At 39.8% G+C, this 20,986-nt stretch overlaps 1 protein-coding gene and 1 long non-coding RNA gene across 2 annotated transcripts; one reads left to right on the plus strand and one right to left on the minus strand.

Moving 5' to 3' along the window:
* Positions 1-946: 946 nt before the first annotated feature.
* LOC139073561 (uncharacterized) lies at positions 947-1,981 on the minus strand. Its single transcript, XR_011522445.1, has 2 exons — positions 1,936-1,981; positions 947-1,221 (listed from the first exon to the last, which is right to left on the minus strand). It is a non-coding gene; the product is annotated as an uncharacterized lncRNA (long non-coding RNA).
* LOC103554188 (zinc finger protein 614) lies at positions 1,403-20,518 on the plus strand. Its single transcript, XM_008525129.2, is given in 7 exon segments — positions 1,403-3,685; positions 10,187-10,410; positions 16,414-16,540; positions 16,819-16,914; positions 17,262-18,720; positions 18,722-18,856; positions 18,858-20,518. Coding segments are annotated over 6 exon segments (1,968 nt in total). The 5' UTR covers positions 1,403-3,685; positions 10,187-10,326; the 3' UTR covers positions 18,925-20,518.
* The last annotated feature ends 468 nt before the right edge of the window (positions 20,519-20,986 follow it).

The raw sequence follows: 20,986 nt of genomic DNA on the forward strand, positions 1-20,986 counted from the left end.
ATTTGGTGACATATTTGTTTATTTTAAAACTTTTTTTTCCCTGAGGAAGATTTGCCCTGAGCCAACATCTGTTGCCAATCTTCCTCTTTTTTTGCTTGATGAAGATTAACCCTGAGCTAATATCTGTGCCATTCTTCCTCTATTTTATATGTGGGAGACTGCCACAGCATGGCTGGTGAGCGGAGTAGGTCCACACTGGGATCTGAACCTGAACCTGGGCCACCAAAGAAGAGCCAGTGGAACTTTAACCACTCAGCCACGGGGCCAGGCCCTTGGTGATATATTTACCCTTTCTATTCCTTTTTTTAAATTCCTGATGTTACATGTTTCCTTCTGTTATTTCCTTTTTGTCAGAACTTTTATCAATTCTCTTTGAGTAGGTCTGCTGGCAACAAATTCTTAGTTTCCTAGCAACAGAGCTCTTGTTTTCTCTTTTCTGTTGAATTACTTCTCTTGATATAATAAGTATATTCAATCCAGTTTACAAAGGGTGAGTCCTGCTTTTGGCAAAAAAAAAAAAAAAATGGGGGACATTTATCTTACAGTATTGTGGCAGAATTCAATCCCCAACTCCATGTTGAGTAATCCATTCCTTTAAAAATATTTTTGAGTATCTACACTGTGCCAGGCACGGAGACACATCAATAAAGAAAACAGACAAAGTCATGGCCTTTAAGGAGCATGCAGTCTAGTGCAGGAGATTGAGTAAAATAAATACACAATAGCAGGTCAGTTCTGATAAATGCTATGAAGAAATATCAAGCCTAGGACACAGGTTGTTCTGGAGGAGCTGTTTTAGTAAGGTCTTTCAAGGAAAGCTGTTCTGGGCAGATGGAATTTGAACCAACACCTAAGTGTACTGAGGGAAGCCAGCCGGCATAATATTTGTAAGCCAGGAACACTGCAGGTCTGTGTCGACGAAAATAATCCATAACCAATCTATAAATGAAAATTTGGGTGAGTTTATTCTGAGCTTAAATCTGAGGATTATAACCCGGGGCCTTTCTTCCCAAAGAAAGGGCACCAAAGAAGTGGAGTGCACAGACTGGTTATATACCCCCAGAGAGGATGTTTCACATAGGATTGAAATGTCCCTTTTACGATAGTCGTGAGACTGCTCTGTCGGCACGGCGATTGATGGAAACAGCAGGTAGGTCTTCTGTCTCAGTGAACGCAGCAGGGTGGCAGTCTGTTGTCTCCAGCTGGGTGGTCACAGGTGAGCTGGGAGGTGAGTGCAGCAATCAGTTCCTAGCCTAAGGAAAAATGCTTATCCCTAAGGAAATGCCAATGTGGGGGGAATTTGCACCTTTATCTCAAGGGCCTTTGTTCTGGCCATAGGAAATGTCTAAGCAGATATGCAATGCGTGCTCAATAGCCACAGTCAGGCCCTTTTGGAAAAAACAAAGTCAGGCCGAAGTAGGTTTATACCAAATGGCTTCCTCGTATGCTCCAATATATCCTATTGCTTGCCATTTTTATTTGTCATCTGTTTCTAAGTGTTTTCTTGGGGCTTCCTGCCTCAGGATTGTCTGAGAAAGGATTGTCTTGTCAAAGATGTAAATTCTTGAGTCACTCTCCAGACCTCCTAAACCAGAACCTCTGGAACTGGGGCCCAGGACTCTGGGTTTACAAAATGAGCTTTCTGATCTCTATTTAAATTCGAACATCTCTGCCCTAAATCCTGGACTAGTGCTCCTATCACCACGCCCACACTGTAACCGGATGGACTCGAGGCAGATCTTCTATGGGAAAGAATCAGAAATGAGCACTCCACCAGTCTGGCCCTCTGATCCTTTCTACTTCTTGTCCTGTGAACCTACACATGCTGTCATGGCAAGATCAGATCAGCTCGCTCCTGAAACTGATCAGTCAGGATCCCAGGACGGGCTGCCCAGGCTGCTCTGAGCTCTGCCGCCCACCAGATGCTGAGCTTACCTTTCAGAGCTTGACATGCCAAGTGAATGGGGCTGAAATTTAATCCGTGAAGAGAATATAATACTCTATTAAGAAATTATGAAAACAAATTCTTAATGTATAGAAATTAGAAAACATATAAGCAAATGAAATTTTAAATCATCCATAATTGTACCTGAGTCAAGCATTGTTCACAGTATATTCTCCCATTTTCAAATGTATGTAAGTATATTTATTTTATTTAAAAAATGAGACTAGTCTATGTTACATTTACTATATTATGAAGTCTACATCATCAAATATTCTAAAACTTTAAAAAAATTATCTTTTAATAATACTAAAATAATACATAATTATGATACAAAAATGTATTAATGGAGAATTGCAAAAATTGGGAATGTGAAAACTTCTGACATTCTCTACCAGTTAGCACAAAACCTAAAGTAATCCAAACTAAATGTGGTATTTAACCAATTTTACTTATTTTTTTATTAACAATTTTCAAAATGACAAATGTTTATGACACCCCTCTCCCCCATAATGGGGTCATGATATATATATTATCCTGCAGATGTGTTTTTTGTCCTCTGAGAATATAGTTATCTTTCTTTTTTTATACTGAAAATTGTAGTATTCTTTTTAATTGCTATATACTGTTAATGCTGAGTGGACGTTCTATAATTTACCAAAATATTCATCTACCAATGTACATTTAGGCTTTTCACTTTTTCTAAACTACAAAAACCCCTGTGGTTCATATTAAGAAAACTTTTTACCAAATTAACTATTGGAATTAGAACTGCGGGGTCAAAGAGAATGAAAAATTTAAATTGGATCCAGGTTCTCTTCTAAAAAGGGAGTATCTACTTAAATACAATCAAGCCTCCCACGCCTGCATAAAATAACTAACATTTTAAAGTGTGATCTTTTTTTAATTTGGGAACTATACAAAGTGTAATTACATTATCTCATAATTTCATATTCTCAATTGCCCCAGCCCGTCATTTATTTTTGGGAAAAACCATGTACACATATTTGCACCTTCATTACCTTTCCCCACTAGAGGTCGCTGTGGATCCACTCCCATGTGGGTACATATTAGCATTTTTGTGGAGCTCCGCCCTATTGCCTTATCTACTCCACACACAACCGCTCTCTCCCCAAACAGACTTTAAATAACCACTGCTTCTGTCGACCCTTTGACCGCCGCCTCTCCAGTGACATCTCGGCTTCTGCAAATTTTATCTTCCCAAGTCGTGCGGGGCGTGGGGCCCTCTGCCGTACGGACGAACGCTTTCCTCTAAGATGGCCGCGCCCACGGCGCTGCGGCCTAACGTCTCAGACGTAAAGTGCACAACGGGCGCCGCCATCTTTCTTCGTTCCCCCAGCTGGCTGAACGCGCCATGCTGGCCTTGAATAGGCACCGGCCTCTGAAATCTTATGCAGTTAGCACAGCATTGTTGTCCGTTCCTCGCAACGACGAGGTAGAAGCATTGAGGTGGCCGGGAATGATTTGGATTTCTCCCCACAGCCGTTATGGCCCCTCCCGTCAGAAACGTCGAAGTAGGCGTGGCCATGTTACGTCATAGAGCGGGGCTGCAGCCGGAACTCGGAAATCCGGCAGCGCGCCAGGGTCCTCGGCGGACTGTTGGGTCCCAGCCGGTCAGCGTCTTCAGGGATCGCGAAGCAGGGCGTCCGAGTAGGAAGTGGTTGCGGACGTGGGCTCAGCCTTTAGTCGCTGCCACGGATGTGTAGACAGCTTCGGGATCTGGTGAGTCGGGTTCCGGACTTGCACTGCCGGCCTTGGGGGGACGGTGACACGCGAGCCTGTGTGAAGGACTGTAGCTGGGATTTGGTTTGGATTCACTCCCTGAGAGATCTGGGCGTTAAGTGATGGGGCCTTTGGCGCTCAGTGATTGAGGGTCTGAAGAAATCATCCTTCGAGAGGCCGACTCGGTCAGGGTTGAGGTCCACGTGGAGCCCTCGGCTTGTGGGACTCAGTGGTTGAGAACTGGGGTGGAAAGTTTGTGTCAGTGAACTTGGGTCTCTTCAAGGTTCGCGACTTAATCTGGGGCTCCGTGTTAGAGAAGCCTGGGTTACGGGGAGGTCCCTGTTGGTTTCTTGGGCATGTTTGGGGTTTAATACGCCACTGACTATAGGACTCGGTCGTAGAGACGCCTGGTGGGGGCTGTCGGTGTTCGAGGAGGTCCAGGGCCCCCGGAGAATCGGTAGGTTCAGGCTCCAACCTCGAATTCCGGAAACAGACTTGAAGGCTGCATTTCCCCGGTTAACCCAGAGCCGTTCCCTCCTTCAAGTTCAAGTCTGCCCTCGAGGACCTTACTAAAACCTTTTTGTCTCTTCGCATCACCACTCTTCTCACTGTCCCCTCAAAATTCAGTGTGATTCCGAGTGATCTAGTGATATGTTTACTGTTAAAGATGTAGTTTTTATCCTTGCGTCCAAATTTATTATACTTCTTTGGACGTTTTCTTTTAGGGTCATACTAACTCAAGTAAAAGCATCTCCTTTACCCTATATTCTATTTCGCAGTTAGACCTTTTTTTTAATGTTACTTTTTTTTACATTTATGATTATCTGTATAAACATGAGGACAATTGTGTCTCTTAATTTCTCATCCTCAACATATGAGGTGATATTTTATACATTTTTTAATAGTTGCCATGACATTTTTAATAGTGTCAGCATAGGTTGTTGAACCGGTGGCGTGTTGCCTGGAGTCAAATGCATTCGTTAATGTGAGTAGTATTGACATAAAAATATTCAAAAGTATTCAATGATAATTTCAGTAATCCATTTTGACTTTCGGATTACACAGATTTTCCCACTCCATTTAAACTTTTCTCGTGCCCTTTTTTTTGGTCCCAGAGATTTCTGGCTATGTTTAGTCCAGGGTAAACTTTTCCTTGAGACTTTTTTGCAATTACAGTTCCTGTTTTTTCATTCCCTCTTGGTGCTGCAGAAAAGGAAGTCTTTTTTGTTGTTGTTAGTTTACTGAGGTTTCGTTCACATATCATAAAATTCCCCCAGTGTAAGTATACACTTCAATGATTTTAGCTGAGTTTCTAGAGTTCTGCAACCATCAGCACAATCTAATTTTAAAAAGTTTCCGTTACCCCAAAAAGTGTTCTTGGTCTTCCATGGCCTCGGTCTCCACTCCTACCCCCAGCAAGCACAACCGCTGATCATCTTCCTGCCTCTATTAATTTGCAATTTCTGGACGTTTCATATAAACAGAATCATTAAATCTGTAGTCTTTTGTGGCTACCTTTTTTTCATCTAGCATAATATTTTTGAGCTCTGTCTATATTATAATTACCATTAAGTTTCCCCCTTTTTTCCCAAGTGATTTATTGAGGCAAAATTGACATACAATAAGCTGCACATATTCGAATCGTACAGATTGGTAAATTTGACGTATATGCTCTTGAAACTATCACCACAATGAAGATAGTGAACATACCCATCACCTCCAGAAATTTCTTTGTGTCCCTTTGTAATCCATCCCTTTCATGTTTCCCCACCCCTCCCCGAGCAACCACTGATCTATTTTTCATTACTATAAGTTAATTTCTATTTTTTAAAGTTTTATTTAAATGCAGTGATACACTGTGACTTGTTTTTATTCTGATTTGTTTCACTCAGTATTAATATTCTGAGATTCATCCCTGTGTGTCTCAATAGTCCCTTTTTGTTGCTTTGTATTCCATTGTAGGGCTATCAATTCATTCTGGAGGGTTTACTAATTCACCTGTTGCTGGGCATTTGTGTAGTTTGCAATTTTTAGCTGTTACAGATAAAGCTTCTGTGACGACTAATGTTCAAATCTATATTTGCATAGGTTTTCCTTTCCGATAAATCTCGAGGAGATGAATGGCTAGATCGTGTGGTAGATGTATGCTTAACTTTTTAAGAAACTGCTAAACTCTTTCCCAGTGTGCTTGTACTTTGTATTCCCACCAGAAGTGTATGGTTGTTCTTGTCTCCACATCCTTGCCAGTGCTTGGTATCATCATTCTTTGTAATTTTAGACATTCTAATAGGTGTGGAGCAATATCTTGTGGTTTTAATTCGTCTTTACCTAATGATGTTGAGCATCTTTTCATGTGCTTATTTGCCATCCATATCTTCTTTGGTAAAGTATCTGTGCAAGTCTTTTGCAGTTTTCTGTTGTGTTTTCTTATTGTTGATTTTTAGAATTCTCTCTGTGGTCGGGATACAAGTCCTTTATCAGATACATGAATGGCAAATATTTTCTTTCCATCTATAGATTACCTTTTCCTTTTTCTTTAGAGTGTCTTTTGATGTGCAAAATTTTAATACAAGTTGAGTTTATCAGTTTTCTTCTTTTATGGCTCTCTGGTTTGGTGACATGTCTGAGAATTCTCTGTCTAACCAAGGTCAAGAGAAATGTGTCCTGTGTTTCCTCTAAGATAGTGTGTGTTTATGTGTGTGTGTGTTAGATAGATATACATATGGGTAGGGTTTTATTTTTTAGAGCAGTTTTAGATTCATAGCAAAATTGAGTAGGGAGTACATAGAGTTCCCATGTACCCCCTGTTCCCACACATGCACAACCTTCCCCACTGGCAACATCCTGTACCAGACTGGTATATTTGTTAAAATCAATTAACCTATATTAACAAATCATTATCACCTAAAGTGCATAGTTTGCGTTTGGGTTCACTCTTGATGTTGTGCATTCTGTGGGTTTTGACAAATGTGTAAAGACGTGTATCCATCATTTAGTGTCATACAGAATAGTTTTACTGCCCTAAAAATCCTCTATGTTCTGCCTCTTCGTCTTTCCCCTCCCCCAGCTGCTGGCAACCAGTGATCTGTCTACTGTCTCTGTAGTTTTGTCTTTTCCAGAATATGATGTAGTTGGAATCATAGAGAATGTAGCCTTTTTAGTTTGGCTTCTTTCACTTAATAACATGCATTTACATTTCCTCCTTGTGTCTTCATGGCTTGATAGCTCATTTATTTTTAGTCCTGAATAATATTTTGCTGTCTGGATGGATAAGCTGCTGTAAATATCCATAAACAGGTTTCTGTGTCGATGTAAGTTTTCGACTCATTTTGGTAAATACCAAGGCATGTGACTGTTGGATCATATGAGTATGTTTAGTTTTGTGAGAAACTGTCAAACCGTCTTCCAAAGTGGCTGTACCGTTTTGCATTCCTACCAGCAGTGAATGAGAGTTCCTGTTGCTCTGCACCCTCTCCAGCATTTGGTGGTGTCAGTGTTTTGAATTTTGGCTATTTAAATAGGTATGTAGTGGTATCTCATTGTTTTAATTTGTAATTGCCTTATTACATATGGTGTTGAGCATCTTTTCATATGCTTATTTGCTATCTCTGTATCTTCTTTGATGAGGTGTCAGTTCAGGTCTTTCACCCATTTTTTCATCGATTTGTATTTTCTTATTGTTGAGTTTTAGGAGTTCTTTGTTTATTTTGGATAATATTCTTTTATCAGATATGTCTTTTGCAGATATTTTCTCCCAGTCTGTGGCTTGTCTTCTCATTCTCTTGAGATAGTTTATATTTTTAGCTGTTACATTTAAATTTATTATCTATTTAAATTTAATTATTTAATATATGGTGTGAGGTAAAGATCTAGGTTCATGTCTTAGGAAATGGATATCCAGTTGTCCCAGTACAATTTGTTGCAAAGACCATCGTTTCCCACATTGTATTGTCTTGCATTTTTGTTGAAAATCAATTGACTGTACATGTATTTATTTCTCAACTCTAATTCTGTTGCACTGAATTATATATCTATCATCACGTCAGTACAATACTTATCTTTATTACTGTGGCTTTATAGTAAATTTTGAAATAGGCTAGTATAAGCACTCCAACGTTATAATTCTATTTTACAATTTGTTTGGCTATTCTAGGTTCTTTGCTTTTTAATGTAAATTTTTGAATCAGCTTCTTGATATTTATAAAATTCCTGATGTACTTTTGATAGTAATTTCATTGACTCTCTATCAGTTTGGGGAGAATTGCCATCATAACCATATTGAATTTTCCACTCCATGGGCTTGGGATGTCTATTTATTTATATCTCTTTAAATTTGTCTCAGAAATGTTTTATAGTTTTAAGTATACAAGTCTTGCTTTGGTTTTAATTTCTTCTTAAGTATTTTTTTTTTTCTTTTTGATGCTGTTGTACGCGGAATTGCTTCTTAAGTTTCCATTTTGGCTGGTCGTTGCTAATATAGCGATATACAATTTACTTTAGTATATTGATACTGTACCCTGCAACCTGGCTAAACTTGCTAATTGTTTTTAATAGGGATTTTTTGCATGTATTTCTTAGGATTTTCTATATTGTTGTCTATGAATAACAACAGTGGTGCTCTGCATTTCCAATCTGGATGCTTGTAATTTTTATTTATGTATTTACTTATTTGTTACCTATTGAACTTATTACAACAGCTAGTATAGTAAGGGATAGAATTCTAGGAGAAAAATATTCAGAATTTTACCAATAAGGTAGATATTAGTTTTGGTTTTTGTAGATGCCCTTTATCAGTTTGTCTCCTTCCATTCCTAATTTTTTGAGAGTTTTAATCATGAATGGATATTAGTTGTAGTCCCATACTTTTTTGGTATCTATTGAGAAGAACATGTGGGTTTTGTCCTTTATTGTATTACTTTGGACTATTTGGAAAATAAATGATATATTTTCACACAATAAACCAACCTGGTATTCTTGGAATAAGTCCACCTTAATTGTTGTCTCTAATTTTTTTTTTATTATGCTGCATTTGTTTTGCTAATCTGTTGTTAACGATTTTTCACCTATTTTCATGGAAGAAATTGGTCTTCAGTTTTGTTTTTCTGTACTTTCTTGTCAGGCTTTGATTTCTTGGTAATCCTTGCTTCACACAGTGAAGCCATCTGGGCCTAGGCTTTTCTTTGTGAGATGACTTTGAATTACTAATTCAGTTTCTTTACTTATTATATTTGTATTCAAGTTTTTAGAAACTCTCCTGTCAGTTTTGTTATTTGTCTCCTTCTAGGCATTTGTCCATTTCATCTAAGTAATATATATATTACTTTTTCACCTATGGTTATTCAAAAGCGTGCTGTTTAATTTCCAAATGTTTGAGTATTTCCTAAATTTCATTCTGAAGTTGATATCTAATTCAATTCTGTTGTGGTTAGAAATATATATTTAATTTATTGACATTTGCTTTATATCCTAACATATGATCTTTCCTGGTGAATGTTCCATATGCCTTTGAAAAGAATGGATATTTTGTTGCTGTTGAGGGTAGTGTTAAATAAATGTCAGTTAAGTTGATTATGTTGTTCAAGTTGTCTTTATTCTTGCTGATTTTCTGTGTGTGTTGTAGTTATTGAGAGTGGGGTATTGAAGCTTTCTGTCAGTTTTTGCTTCATGTGTTTTGTAGCTCTGTCATTAGGTGTGTATAGATTTGTAATCATATCTTCCTCATATGTATACACCTCTTTATCATTATTGCCCACCAGGGAAATCTCACATAAGCCTTAGTGTCCAGAGTTTTTATTGGGGCTCATTGAACATACACCTGCTTGACTGCCTGTGTTGCTGACCTTAGTCTCAGCCCCTCCAGACGTTGAGCTGATACCATGTGGTACAAGGCCCTTCACTGTAAATCACATCATTAGCATAGGCTATCTTGCATAGCCCAAGCCTCCCAAGTAAGCAAAGACACTCTTATCAGGCAGGACATTCTAAGGGCTTAGAGGAGCTGAGGGCAAAAGCCCAACATCTCTTTGGCCAGGTTAATCCTTTAGTGCACAGAGTGAAATAAGACAATGTTTATGATTTGCTTAGTACATTGGTCTTCACACTGAGATGTGTGTGCCCATGGACCATATAAGGTACTTTGGAAGCAGTACATGGGCACACATGCTTTCTAAGGACACAATGTGTAGATCTTTGGCATCTTCCATACGTCCTCTTTCCTAAAATTAATCGGCCTGATAATTCACCTGTCTATGAGGCAAGTGCTCTGCTGCTTCTGCTGTCCCGCCTCCCCTTTGTAGTCTGCCACGTCCGCTTCACAAAGAAAGGCATACCTTTCACACATTTAGAACCTTGTTGTATTGCCCAAGGATGCGAATGCCTGTGGGGCCCCAAACAAAGGAACAGTTGCAATATTGGGGTCCTTTATTTAAGGTAAGTGCACAGTAGCAGTGACAACACCTGGGCCCAGAGGGAATGTATGCTCAAAGTCAGTTTGCTCTTCAGCCCACAGGTCCTGGCTCCCCAGGAGCAAGAGAGACCAAGTGAAGGAATGAGAGAAGAAAGAGGAGATTCTTGGACTTGGATATCTTCATTTCTGGGGACAACTTTAACTGGACACCAAGATTTCTGCCTATAAGAACCTCATGACAGATGCAGGAGAGACAAAAGACTTAGAATCCATGTCACTCACTATTTCCAGAGCACAGAGGAAAATGATTGAGGCCCAGGTGATTTGTTTTGTTATGTCTTTCCTTTGTTTTCTGATGAATTTATGGTGACCTGAGAAAAATCAATTCAAGTAAAAGAAGTATAAATTGTGATAATTGGTTCTGGGGAGAAATTAACGTAGACTCTAAATTTAAAATCAGGACGAAGTGGGATCAGGAATATATTGTTCATAGGGGTCATAGTAAATGACTAATGTTGGAATATAATGTGTGACTGTGGTGGATCCTCTGGGTTACGTTAGTTGTCTCTTTGCATCTTGTATCTCTAACAGACATCACAGCCAGAGAACCATGAAAAGCTATATGATGTTCAATGACTGTGAGGAGAAAGCAGACTTGTTCCTTAGGGGGTTCAATAGTTTATGTCACTTAGGTCTCAGGAAATTTCTTTGATGGATTTCCCTAGAGGGGGTCAGTGGACCATATCCTTAACCACAGCCTTCTGATAAGTGGAAAAGCAGATTTCCTACAGCTGTTTCTTAGAGAGGGCCTCAGAGCCTCCTCTGGGAATGTATTAAGCAGAGCTAGGTGGATTCAGTTCTTCAGAGAACCATAGCCTGGTGACCCAGGGACCCAACTTTGTGGCAGTCTGCTTTTATCCAGGAATAAAACCAAAATGGCCTAGAAAAATTAAAAGGTTGCATGACTCTCAAATGGTGCTCCATGAACAAGTAGCTGAAGTAGAGTTTGAGTAGAAATTCAGCAGTAGTGGGTTGAAAGTAATTTTCTCTAGTAAGGGCTTGGGTTGTTGGCATCTACAGGGTTTGCTTGATAACTTGCACTCCATCTCAGAGTGGAGTGAAAGTGGAGTCTTTCTCTGTGTTTAAATCCAGTTCTTGGGGCCGGCCTGGTGGCACAGCAGTTGGGTGCACACATTCTGCTTTGGTGGCCTGGGGTTCGCCATTTCGGATCCAAGATGTGGACATGGCACTGCTTGGCAAGCCATGCTCTCGTAGGCATCCCACATATAAAGTAGAGGAAGATGGGCACAGATGTTAGCTCAGGGCCACTCTTCCTCAGAAAAGAGGAGGATTGGCAGCAGTTAGCTCAGGGATAGTCTTCCTCAAGAAAAAAAAAAAAATCCAATTCTTAGCTCCCTTTTTTTTTTTTACCTTTTTTTTTTTAAAGATTGGCACCTGGGCTAACAACTGTTGCCAATCTTTTTTGTTTTCCTACTTTATCTCCCCAAACCCCCCCAGTACACAGCTGTATATATCTTAGTTGCATGTCCTTCTAGTTGTGGGATGTGGGACGCTGCCTCAACGTGGCCTGACTAGCGGTGCCATGTCTGCACCCAGGATCCAAACCCTGGGCCGCCGCAGCGGAGCTCTTGAACTTAACCACTCGGCCACGGAGCCGGCCCCCCAAACTCTTAATGCTACAATAACTATAAACTTGGTCCCATGCCTTCATCTTCCTTGTTAATGACTTTTTGTGAAATTCTATCCATATTTCTTCAGAGTGGCTAGAAAGAAATCAATTAGTGGGTGTGGTCATTTTACATTTTAATGTATCCTTCCAGTTGCTGTCCAAATGGCTGTTCCAGGTTATGGTCAATTTAGTGTTATGGTTAAAAGTGTTGGCTCTGGAGCCAATTGCCAGCTGTGTGACTGCCGACTTCATTTAGCTATTACACACCTGGGTTTTCTCTTCTGTAAAATAGGAATAATGATAATGGCATCTAATGATAATGTAGGGTATAAAATGAGTTAATCTACAAAGAATTTAGAAGAGTGCCTGGTGTGTAAAAAGTGGTATGTAAGAACATCCAGTGCCCCAAATCTTGCCAACACTTGTTATTTTCTAATCAAATTGCATATTTTCCACAATCTGTATGATCCAATATTCTTTTCCCTTATTTTATTTTGCATTTTCCTAATCACCAGTGGGGTTCAGATTCTTCTCATCTCTGTTGCTCCTTTGGATTATTTCTTTTGCCGTATGTGGTCCTCATTCTTTGCTCATTTTAAAAATTGTTTTTTTGTCTTACTGATGTATAGTTGTTTATCTTGACTGCATGTTGATCCTTTTGTTTGTTACAGATATTTTTCTAGACTCTTACTTGTCTTTTAGCTTTTGTTCTTAATATGTTTTCCCATGCAAAAGTTTTATCTTTGATTTAAATTAAAATTTGTCAGTCTTTTTCTTTATGGCTTTTTACTTGTGTTGTAGGCAGTCTATATTTTCTTCTCTTCTTTTGTAAGTTCTTTCTGGAAAAGTTTGTCTCCTATTCATTATCTATTGGTGCTGTGAAATAATAAAAAATACATATATTGGTCTGTGCCCTTGGTTCCTGCTAATATTTAGTATTTTATCCTGGTTCCTGACACAGAGCTCCTAAAACCCTTGTAATTTCCTGAGTGGCGGGGGTGATAGGAGCATCTTACCTAGAGCTGCTAAATCCCTTGTAGTTTCCTGGGTGATAGGACTGTGTTTTGTTCTAATAAGGTGACTGGGTGGGCTCCTGGATGGCTCCTGGATGGGGGCTGGTCACCAGAAAGACCAAGCTTGGAAGCTTGGAACTTTCAGCCCCATCCCCATCCTCCAGAGAGGGGAGAGGAGCTGGATAATGAGTTAATCAGTTATTAGTTCATGCCTATGTGATGAGGTTTCCATACAAGTACAGGTTTCAGAGAGCTTCTGGATTGGTGCACCCACAGAGGGTGGTGCACTCCAGCTCCACAGGGGCAGAAGCTTCTGGGCTTGGGACCCTTCCAGACCTCACCCTATGTACCTCTTCATCTGACTGTTCATCCATATCCTTTATAATATTATATGATAAACCAGTAAACATAAGGAGTGTTTCCTTGAGTTCTGTGAGCTGTTCTAGCAAATGATCGAACCCAAAGAGAAAGTTATGGGAACCTCTGATTTGTAGCCAACTCAGTGAGTTACCCGAAGACCCTTACTTGGGATTGGTGTCTGAAATGAGGGGCAGTCTTGTGGGACCGAGCCCTTAACCTGTGGGGTCTGCTCTAACTTCAGACAGTTAGTGCCAGAATTTCTTGGTCTGGAAAACCCACGCTAAGATCATAGAAGTCTGGTCACAGAAGTGTTCTCTGTGAGTGTTGAAAGGAAAATAGAAGTGAATTTTCCCCTGACAGGTGCCTAACAAATTACTGCAAAACTTAGCAGCTTCAAACAACACATTTTTTATCTCTCCCTTTCTGTGGGTCAGTAATATTGGTTGGCATGGCTTAGCTGGTCTGTATTGTTTTTACTCACACTTCTGACAGCAAGTGATAAGGTTTTTTCCTCCTGACACCAAATAGGTGGTCTCTTTTCCAACACCACTTCTCCAGTTCTCTGCCACTAGGTACCTGGAATTAGCATCTGATTACACAGATTTTAGGGTCCAGACCTGCAATAGTGACCCCCACTTCACATGCTAGTCACAAGTCCTTGGCCTCCTGTACTTCTGACTGACTGGTTATAAATCAGGGATTTCCACAGTCCCCTCTTCAGGTTGGATAATTTGTTAGAACAACTCACAGAACTCAAGAAAGTGCTTTACTTAGATTTACAGGTTTATTATGAAGGATACAAATCAGGAACAGGTAAATGGAAGAGATGTGTAGGGAAAGATGTGGGGGTGTGTCATCCTTTCAGTACCTAAATGTGTTTACCAACTTGGAAGCTTGCCAACCTGTAGTTTTGGGGGTTTTATGGAGATCTCATTACTTGGGCAAGATAGATTAAATCATTGGCTATTGGTAATTGAGCTCAATCTCCAGCCCCACACTCTGGAGAGTGGGGCTGAAATTTCCAACCCTTTAATCACGTGGTTTGTTCTGGCAACCAGCCCTCATCCTGAAGCTATCTAGGGGCGTGGCTTCCGGTCATCTCATTAGCATACAAAAAACACTTGTTACTGGAGATTCTAAGCATTGTAGGAGCTGTGTACCAGGAACCAGGGACAAGATCAAATATTTATATATCATATCACTGCTGGGTACTTTTTTTCACAATCTCTCATGAGGCTGCAGTCAATATGTCAGCCAGGATGGAGTCTGATTTGAAGGCTCAAATGGGGCAGGATGCATTTCTGAGCTTACTTATGTGGTTGTTGGCAGGCTTCATTTCCAGAAGGGCTGATCAAATGAGGTCCTCAGTTTCTACCTGTCTGCTCATGTAAGAACACTCTTAGTTCCTTGCCACATGGGCCTCCCCAACGTGCCAACTTGTTTCGTCAAAGTCATCAGAGGACAGATTCTGTTAGTAGGATGGAAGTCATATGTGGCCTAATTGTAAAAAAAGTGGCATCTCGTCACTTGTACTGTATTCTTTTCTTTAGAAACAGTTCACTAGGCCAGCCCATTATCAAGGAAAGGGTACTACACAGGGCCATAAATACCTAGTGTATAGTAAGGAATTTGACTGACCTTTATTTCTGATTCCTGAGAGGTAACCTCTAAACCCTTGGTATTACCCATGTGATAGGAGTATCTTTGTTATTCATCCTGGGCCACTGGGCCCACACTTTAGAGTTTATGGTAATGAGGTGATTCATATGGGCCCTAGATAATTTGTGCTAATGAGAGAACTCAAAATGGGAGCTGTCCAGGTTAGAAAAACTACCATGTGACTAGAGGGTCATGGCTTTGACCATGTGATATCAATCCGACCTCCAGGAAGGGGAAGGACCTGAAGATTGAGTTCAGCCACGTGGTCAGTGATTCAGTAAATCGTGCATATATAATGAAGCCTCAGTAAAAACTGGACACAGATTTAGGTGGACTTCCTTGATAGGCCATACTGTTGAGTATTATCATACATTGTAGCTGGGAGGAGATGATGCTGTCGAGGACTCCACGAGGAGAGTCGTATGTTTCAATACCAAATGGCCTTTTTTGGCACAAAAATCAGGACTTTGAAGATGGTATGCCATTTTTTTCTGAATTCCATCATTTGTTGTAAGTCATCTGTCATTTGTCTCTGGATGCTTTTATAGTTTCCCTTTACATTTGTGTATTATTGTTTCAGTCAGATGTGTCTAGGTATAGACTTCCTGTTTGGAATTTGTTGAGATTCCTGAATCTGAGGTTTGGCGTGCTTAATCAGTCTTGAAATTTTTCAGCTTTTAGACCTTTGGATGCTTCTTCTGCGTTACTCTCTTTTCTCCTTCAGAAACTATAAGTAGGCGTACGTTAGATCTTTTGACACTACACTTTGTACTTATCAACCTCCTCCTTACATTGTTCTCTTCTCTCTGTACTGCATTTCCTGTAATTTCTTCAGTTATATATTCCAGTTCACTACAGTATATCTAATAATGCTGTTAATCTGTCCATTAATATATGTATTTGTAAATATGTTTGTCTATTAAAGTTTTTTTTCCCAAATCTTTCTAATCAACTTTAATAATCTTTTTGGCATTAGACATATCTTGTATAGTTTCTTTTATTCTTTTATGTTTATTAAAAACACTGCCTTGAAAAGAAAAAAAAAAGGGGCAAGCCCGGTGGCACAGTGGTTAAGTTCGCACATTCTGCTTCAGTGGCCCAGGCTTCGCCGATTCAGATCCTGGGTGTGGACCTATTCACCACCTGTCAAGCTTGTCAAGCTGTGCTGTGGCAGCATCCCACATATGAAATAGAGGAAGATGGGCACAGATGTTAGCTCAGGGCCAGTCTTCCTCAGTAAAATGAGGAGGATTGGCTACAGATGTTAGCTCAGGGCTAATCTTCCTCAAAAAAAAAACCCCACTGTCTTGTAAATTCTGGATATGGAGTCTGATCATGGTTGATTCTCATATTGGCTGTGAAGTTTCATTATAATGGAGGAATATTTTATTTATGCTGATGTTATTTGCATGTTTTTAGCATTTGGAAATAGTTGGTAAAATATATAGATAGTAAGATAGGATTTTGCTTCTACTAAAATGTGTTTGAGGAAAGGATATAGATACAGCTATGCGGTAAAAATTAGAACAACTTCCCTCATGCCTCTTCCATATTAATAAAAGGAATTCACATCATATTAAGCAGGACTGTGTTATTACAGGAATTGGTGACATTGGAGGATGTGGCTGTGAAGTTCAGTTGGGAGGAGTGGCAGCTCCTGGACCCTGCTCAAAAAGACCTGTACCGAGACGTGATGTTGGAGAACTATCACAATCTGGTGTCGCTGGGTGAGGACAGCTCCCTGTGTCACTTAGAGGTGCCCTGTCACTGGTCTTTCGTCTGTCGCTTGATGAGAGCTCTGCAGTCACTGTGGTCTTCTGAAGAGAGAGATTTTCAGTCCTTTCTCTGGCCTCAAATGAAGGGGTGTAATCTCCTCTATCCTCAAAGAGAACTTTTATTTTGCATAGGAGAAGTTGTTTTGTCTCTAAAATGTGGTATTTTCCCATCTTGACATACTATACCCCAAATCACTGTATCTGAGTCTTCTGTCATTTCTCATGAACAGGGTATCAAGCTACCAAACCAGATGTGCTCTTCAAGTTGGAACACAGAGATGAACTGTGGAGAATAGAGGAGGAAATCCAGACTAAAACCTGTCCAGGTGAGTGAGTGAGAACCAGCAAGGGGAGTGGCTGTGGAAGTCGCTTTGTCGTCATTCAGAGAAAGTCTCACGGCTGTGAGGATGTCTTAGGATGCCTAAACAGCTCCTCCACATGTTCATCTCCCCACCTGAGACCTCTTGTTCTTTGTGGGTATTTACCTTTAAATATAGTCCTTGTCTCTTCTTGGATCTGATACGTATTTATTTCATCTTACATCTTTGTAATTTTCTTTTATACCGGGATCATATGGTAGACAATAAAGAGCCAGCCCCCATCGCATCATCTTTTAAGCACTTTTGTTCCATACCATTCTCACAAGAGAATTTGTTATTCTCTTTTTTCCTAGGAATTGGGAAAGTTGACAGGCATCTGCAAGAGCACTTTCAAAACCAAAGATATCTGAAGAGCGTGCCACAATGCAGTGAACAGAATGCATTTAGAAATATTGTTCATCTGAGCAAAACACATTTTGCCCTAATGCAAAGTCGTATGTTTGACTTATGTAGAAAAGCTTTGAAGTCAAGTCTAAGTTTAGTTGACCAGAAGAGAAGATATGAAATAAAGAACCTTATTGCATTTAATAGAGATGAGAAATCCTTTCTACATGAAAATCATGAACAGTTGTGTCCTGGAATTAAATTCCCTGAAAGTGCAAAACAAGCCAGCACTAAATTCCTCATCTTTAAGCATCACGGGATTCACAAAATAGAGAAACCCCAGGCAGGCATTGAAGGTGAGAAAACCTGCATGAGGAAGTCTCAGCTCAATGACAATGAGAGCCTTCCTACAGGTGAGAAACCCCAAGGATGTGATCCGTGTGGGAAATCTTCCTCCAGAAATGCCACATTCACGAAACATCAGAAAACTCATACAAGAGACAAACCGTCTGCAACCAATGAATGCTTAAAGGGCTCCACTGGGAAAAGCAGTCTCATGGTACATCAGCAAATCCATACAGGAGAGAAATCCTATATATGCAGTGAGTGTGGAAAAGGCTTTACAATGAAGCGCTATCTAATTGCACATCAGCGAACTCATAGTGGCGAGAAACCTTATGTATGCAATGAATGTGGAAAAGGCTTCACTGTGAAGAGCAATCTCATTGTGCATCAGCGAACTCATACAGGGGAGAAACCCTATACATGCAGTGAGTGTGGAAAAGGCTTTACCATGAAGCGCTATCTTGTTGTACATCAGCGAACTCACACTGGAGAGAAACCCTATATATGTGATGAATGTGGAAAGGGCTTCACGGTGAAAAGTAATCTCATTGTCCATCAGCGATCTCATACAGGGGAAAAATCTTACATATGCAGTGAATGTGGCAAAGGCTTCACTGTGAAGCGCACTCTCATTATACATCAGCGAACCCATACAGGAGAGAAATCTTACATATGTAATGAATGTGGCAAAGGCTTCACCACCAAGCGCACTCTCATTATACATCAGCGAACCCATACAGGAGAGAAGCCCTATGAATGCAATGAATGTGGGAAAGCCTTCAGCCAGAAGATATGCCTCATACAACACGAGAGGTGTCATACAGGAAAGACGCCCTTTGTATGTACTGAGTGTGGAAAGTCCTATTCGCACAAATATGGTCTCATTACCCATCAGAGAATTCACACAGGAGAGAAACCCTATGAGTGCAGTGACTGTGGGAAAGCCTTCACTACAAAGTCAGTACTCAATGTACATCAAAGAACTCATACAGGGGAGAGACCCTATGGGTGCAGTGATTGTGAGAAAACCTTCTCCCACTTGTCAAACCTTGTTAAACATAAAAAAATGCACATAAGAGAAATGGGTAGACTCAGTCAAGTTGGAAATTCCTTTAAGAGAGAACCAGAGTTCATTACTTATGAGGGAAGTCACACAGAACAAAAACCCTGTTAATGCAGTAACCATGGAAATGCCTTCCGTGGCATCTAAGACTTCATTAAACATCTGTCTTTCAGGCGGATCGGGATATAGCCGTGGTACTGCCTGTTGTGGGATGTGTGCCCTGAGGAGATTAAAGGGTTTGCCCTGGAGATAAACGTGGTGAATACAGTGAATATGGTAGTGCCTTTAGTGATCCTTACCTCACATTTTCTGTCAGTGAAAACATGTTGGAAAAACTTTGATACATTCAAGGTTGAGATGCCTTGAGCAAAACTTTTAACTTCGTTCTATGTCTGAAAAGTATATACTGAGACAAATTCTGTGAATGCAGAGACTAGGAAAGCCTTCTGTGGAGAGACATTGTTATCAGGGATCATCATAGATCATCAGTGAGCTCATCATTGATAGAAATATGATTAAGAATATATATATATATGATGACCATGGGAAAACCATACCCAGAAAGAAGACCTCAGTGAGTGTCGAGAGTTTACACTGGAGAAAAATTTTAAGAGGACAACATGTATGGCAAGATTTCAGTGATCCATTCTTCCTCCTCATTTGTGAGGAAACCATATAGAAGTTAAAACTTGATGAACATGCTAACTGTGGAGCACCTTTAGTCAGGTATCAGAGAACTCATGAAGTCCTGTGAAAATGATAAATGTTTGAGTGCTTGTTAGAAGTCTAACCTCATACATCAGATAATTCACCTGATGTCATGTTCAGACAGTACTTTGAACCTCCTTTCTAGTTGCCTTGTCAATTCCATTGTTTTCAAAAGTAGTCTGCTTTCCTCATCACTGACTCCTTGTGATTGCTGAACACCATCAAGGAGTGTTTGTTCTCTGGAGAGTTCTATGCCTACCTCCATAATGTGTGATTAGCTCTTTCTTTGGCTCTGAATTTGCTTGTATATTTAGCATACTGAACGACTTTAAAAGGAAACTGAAGATGAAGACGTATTTGCACTTGCTTAACTAAGTTTATAAATACAACCAAATACTTTACAGAACCACCTTCAATGCTATTTTTATAAAATGTATAATTGGATGTCATTTTACCTTATGAGAAAATGCAAACGCCGTCCAGAGACTTCCTTAGTGTCCTTTCCCTAGCTTCTCCCAGTAAAAACGTTTTATGTAACCATATTTTATTATCAAATTCAGGAAAATGACGTTGGTGTTAGACTGTGAACTAAACAACTCATCTTATTTGGATTTCACATGAAATTTTTTTTTTTTTTAGTTTGTAATTCTAAGAAGCTTTATCATGTATACAGATTCATGTCACCACCACCACAAACAGGATGTAAGACTGTTTAACACAAACTTGCTCCTGCTGTCCTTTTTATGTTCACACACTCTATCCACACCTACCCCTTGTGACCACTTATCTGCTTCCCCCCATATATTTTTGTCATTTCATGAATGTTATAAAAATCCTTTTTATAACTGGATTTTATACATTTTATATAAGTTGTATTTATACAAATTTATAATTTCTTATTAATAGGGAGCATGTAAGCTTTTCATGTTTTTGTCACTTGGCAAATTGCTCTTGAGACATTTGTGTTGGTGAAGAGTAGTTTTATTTTTATTAGTGAGTAGCATACATACTGGGTGTCCCAGTTTGTTTACCCCTTCAGTCTTGAAAGAGACTTGTATTGTTACCTGGTTTCAACTGTTAGAAATAAAGATGCGCTGAAATCTGCATACAGAGTTTTGTGCAACATAAGTTGTCATTTCTCTATAATAAATATTCAGGTGTGTGATTACATATGGTAAGTTGTGTTTAGCTTTATAAGAAACTACCAAACTTTCTTCCAGAGTGGCTATACTATTTTACATTCTCACCAGCAGTGTATGAAATGTAGTTGTTCCACATCCTCGTCAGCACTTGGTATTTTCAGTATATTTTATTTTAGCCGTTCTACTGACAACATATGAGAGTCAATTGCTCTTCACCCTCACTTGGTGTTGTCATTGTATTTTACATTAACCATTTTATTGGGTACGTAGTAGTATCTGATCTTGAGCTTAACTTGCATTTTCCTGATGGCTAATGATGTTCAACACTTTATTATTATGGTGGTTACTTTTGGACTTGCTTATCTTATAACTGGAAGTTTGGACCTTTTGAGCACCTTCACTCATTTTGCCCACCTCCCCAACCCCCTAACTCTGG

Source organism: Equus przewalskii, chromosome 9, assembly GCF_037783145.1.
Source record: "Equus przewalskii isolate Varuska chromosome 9, EquPr2, whole genome shotgun sequence".
Classification (NCBI taxonomy): Eukaryota; Metazoa; Chordata; class Mammalia; order Perissodactyla; family Equidae; genus Equus; species Equus przewalskii.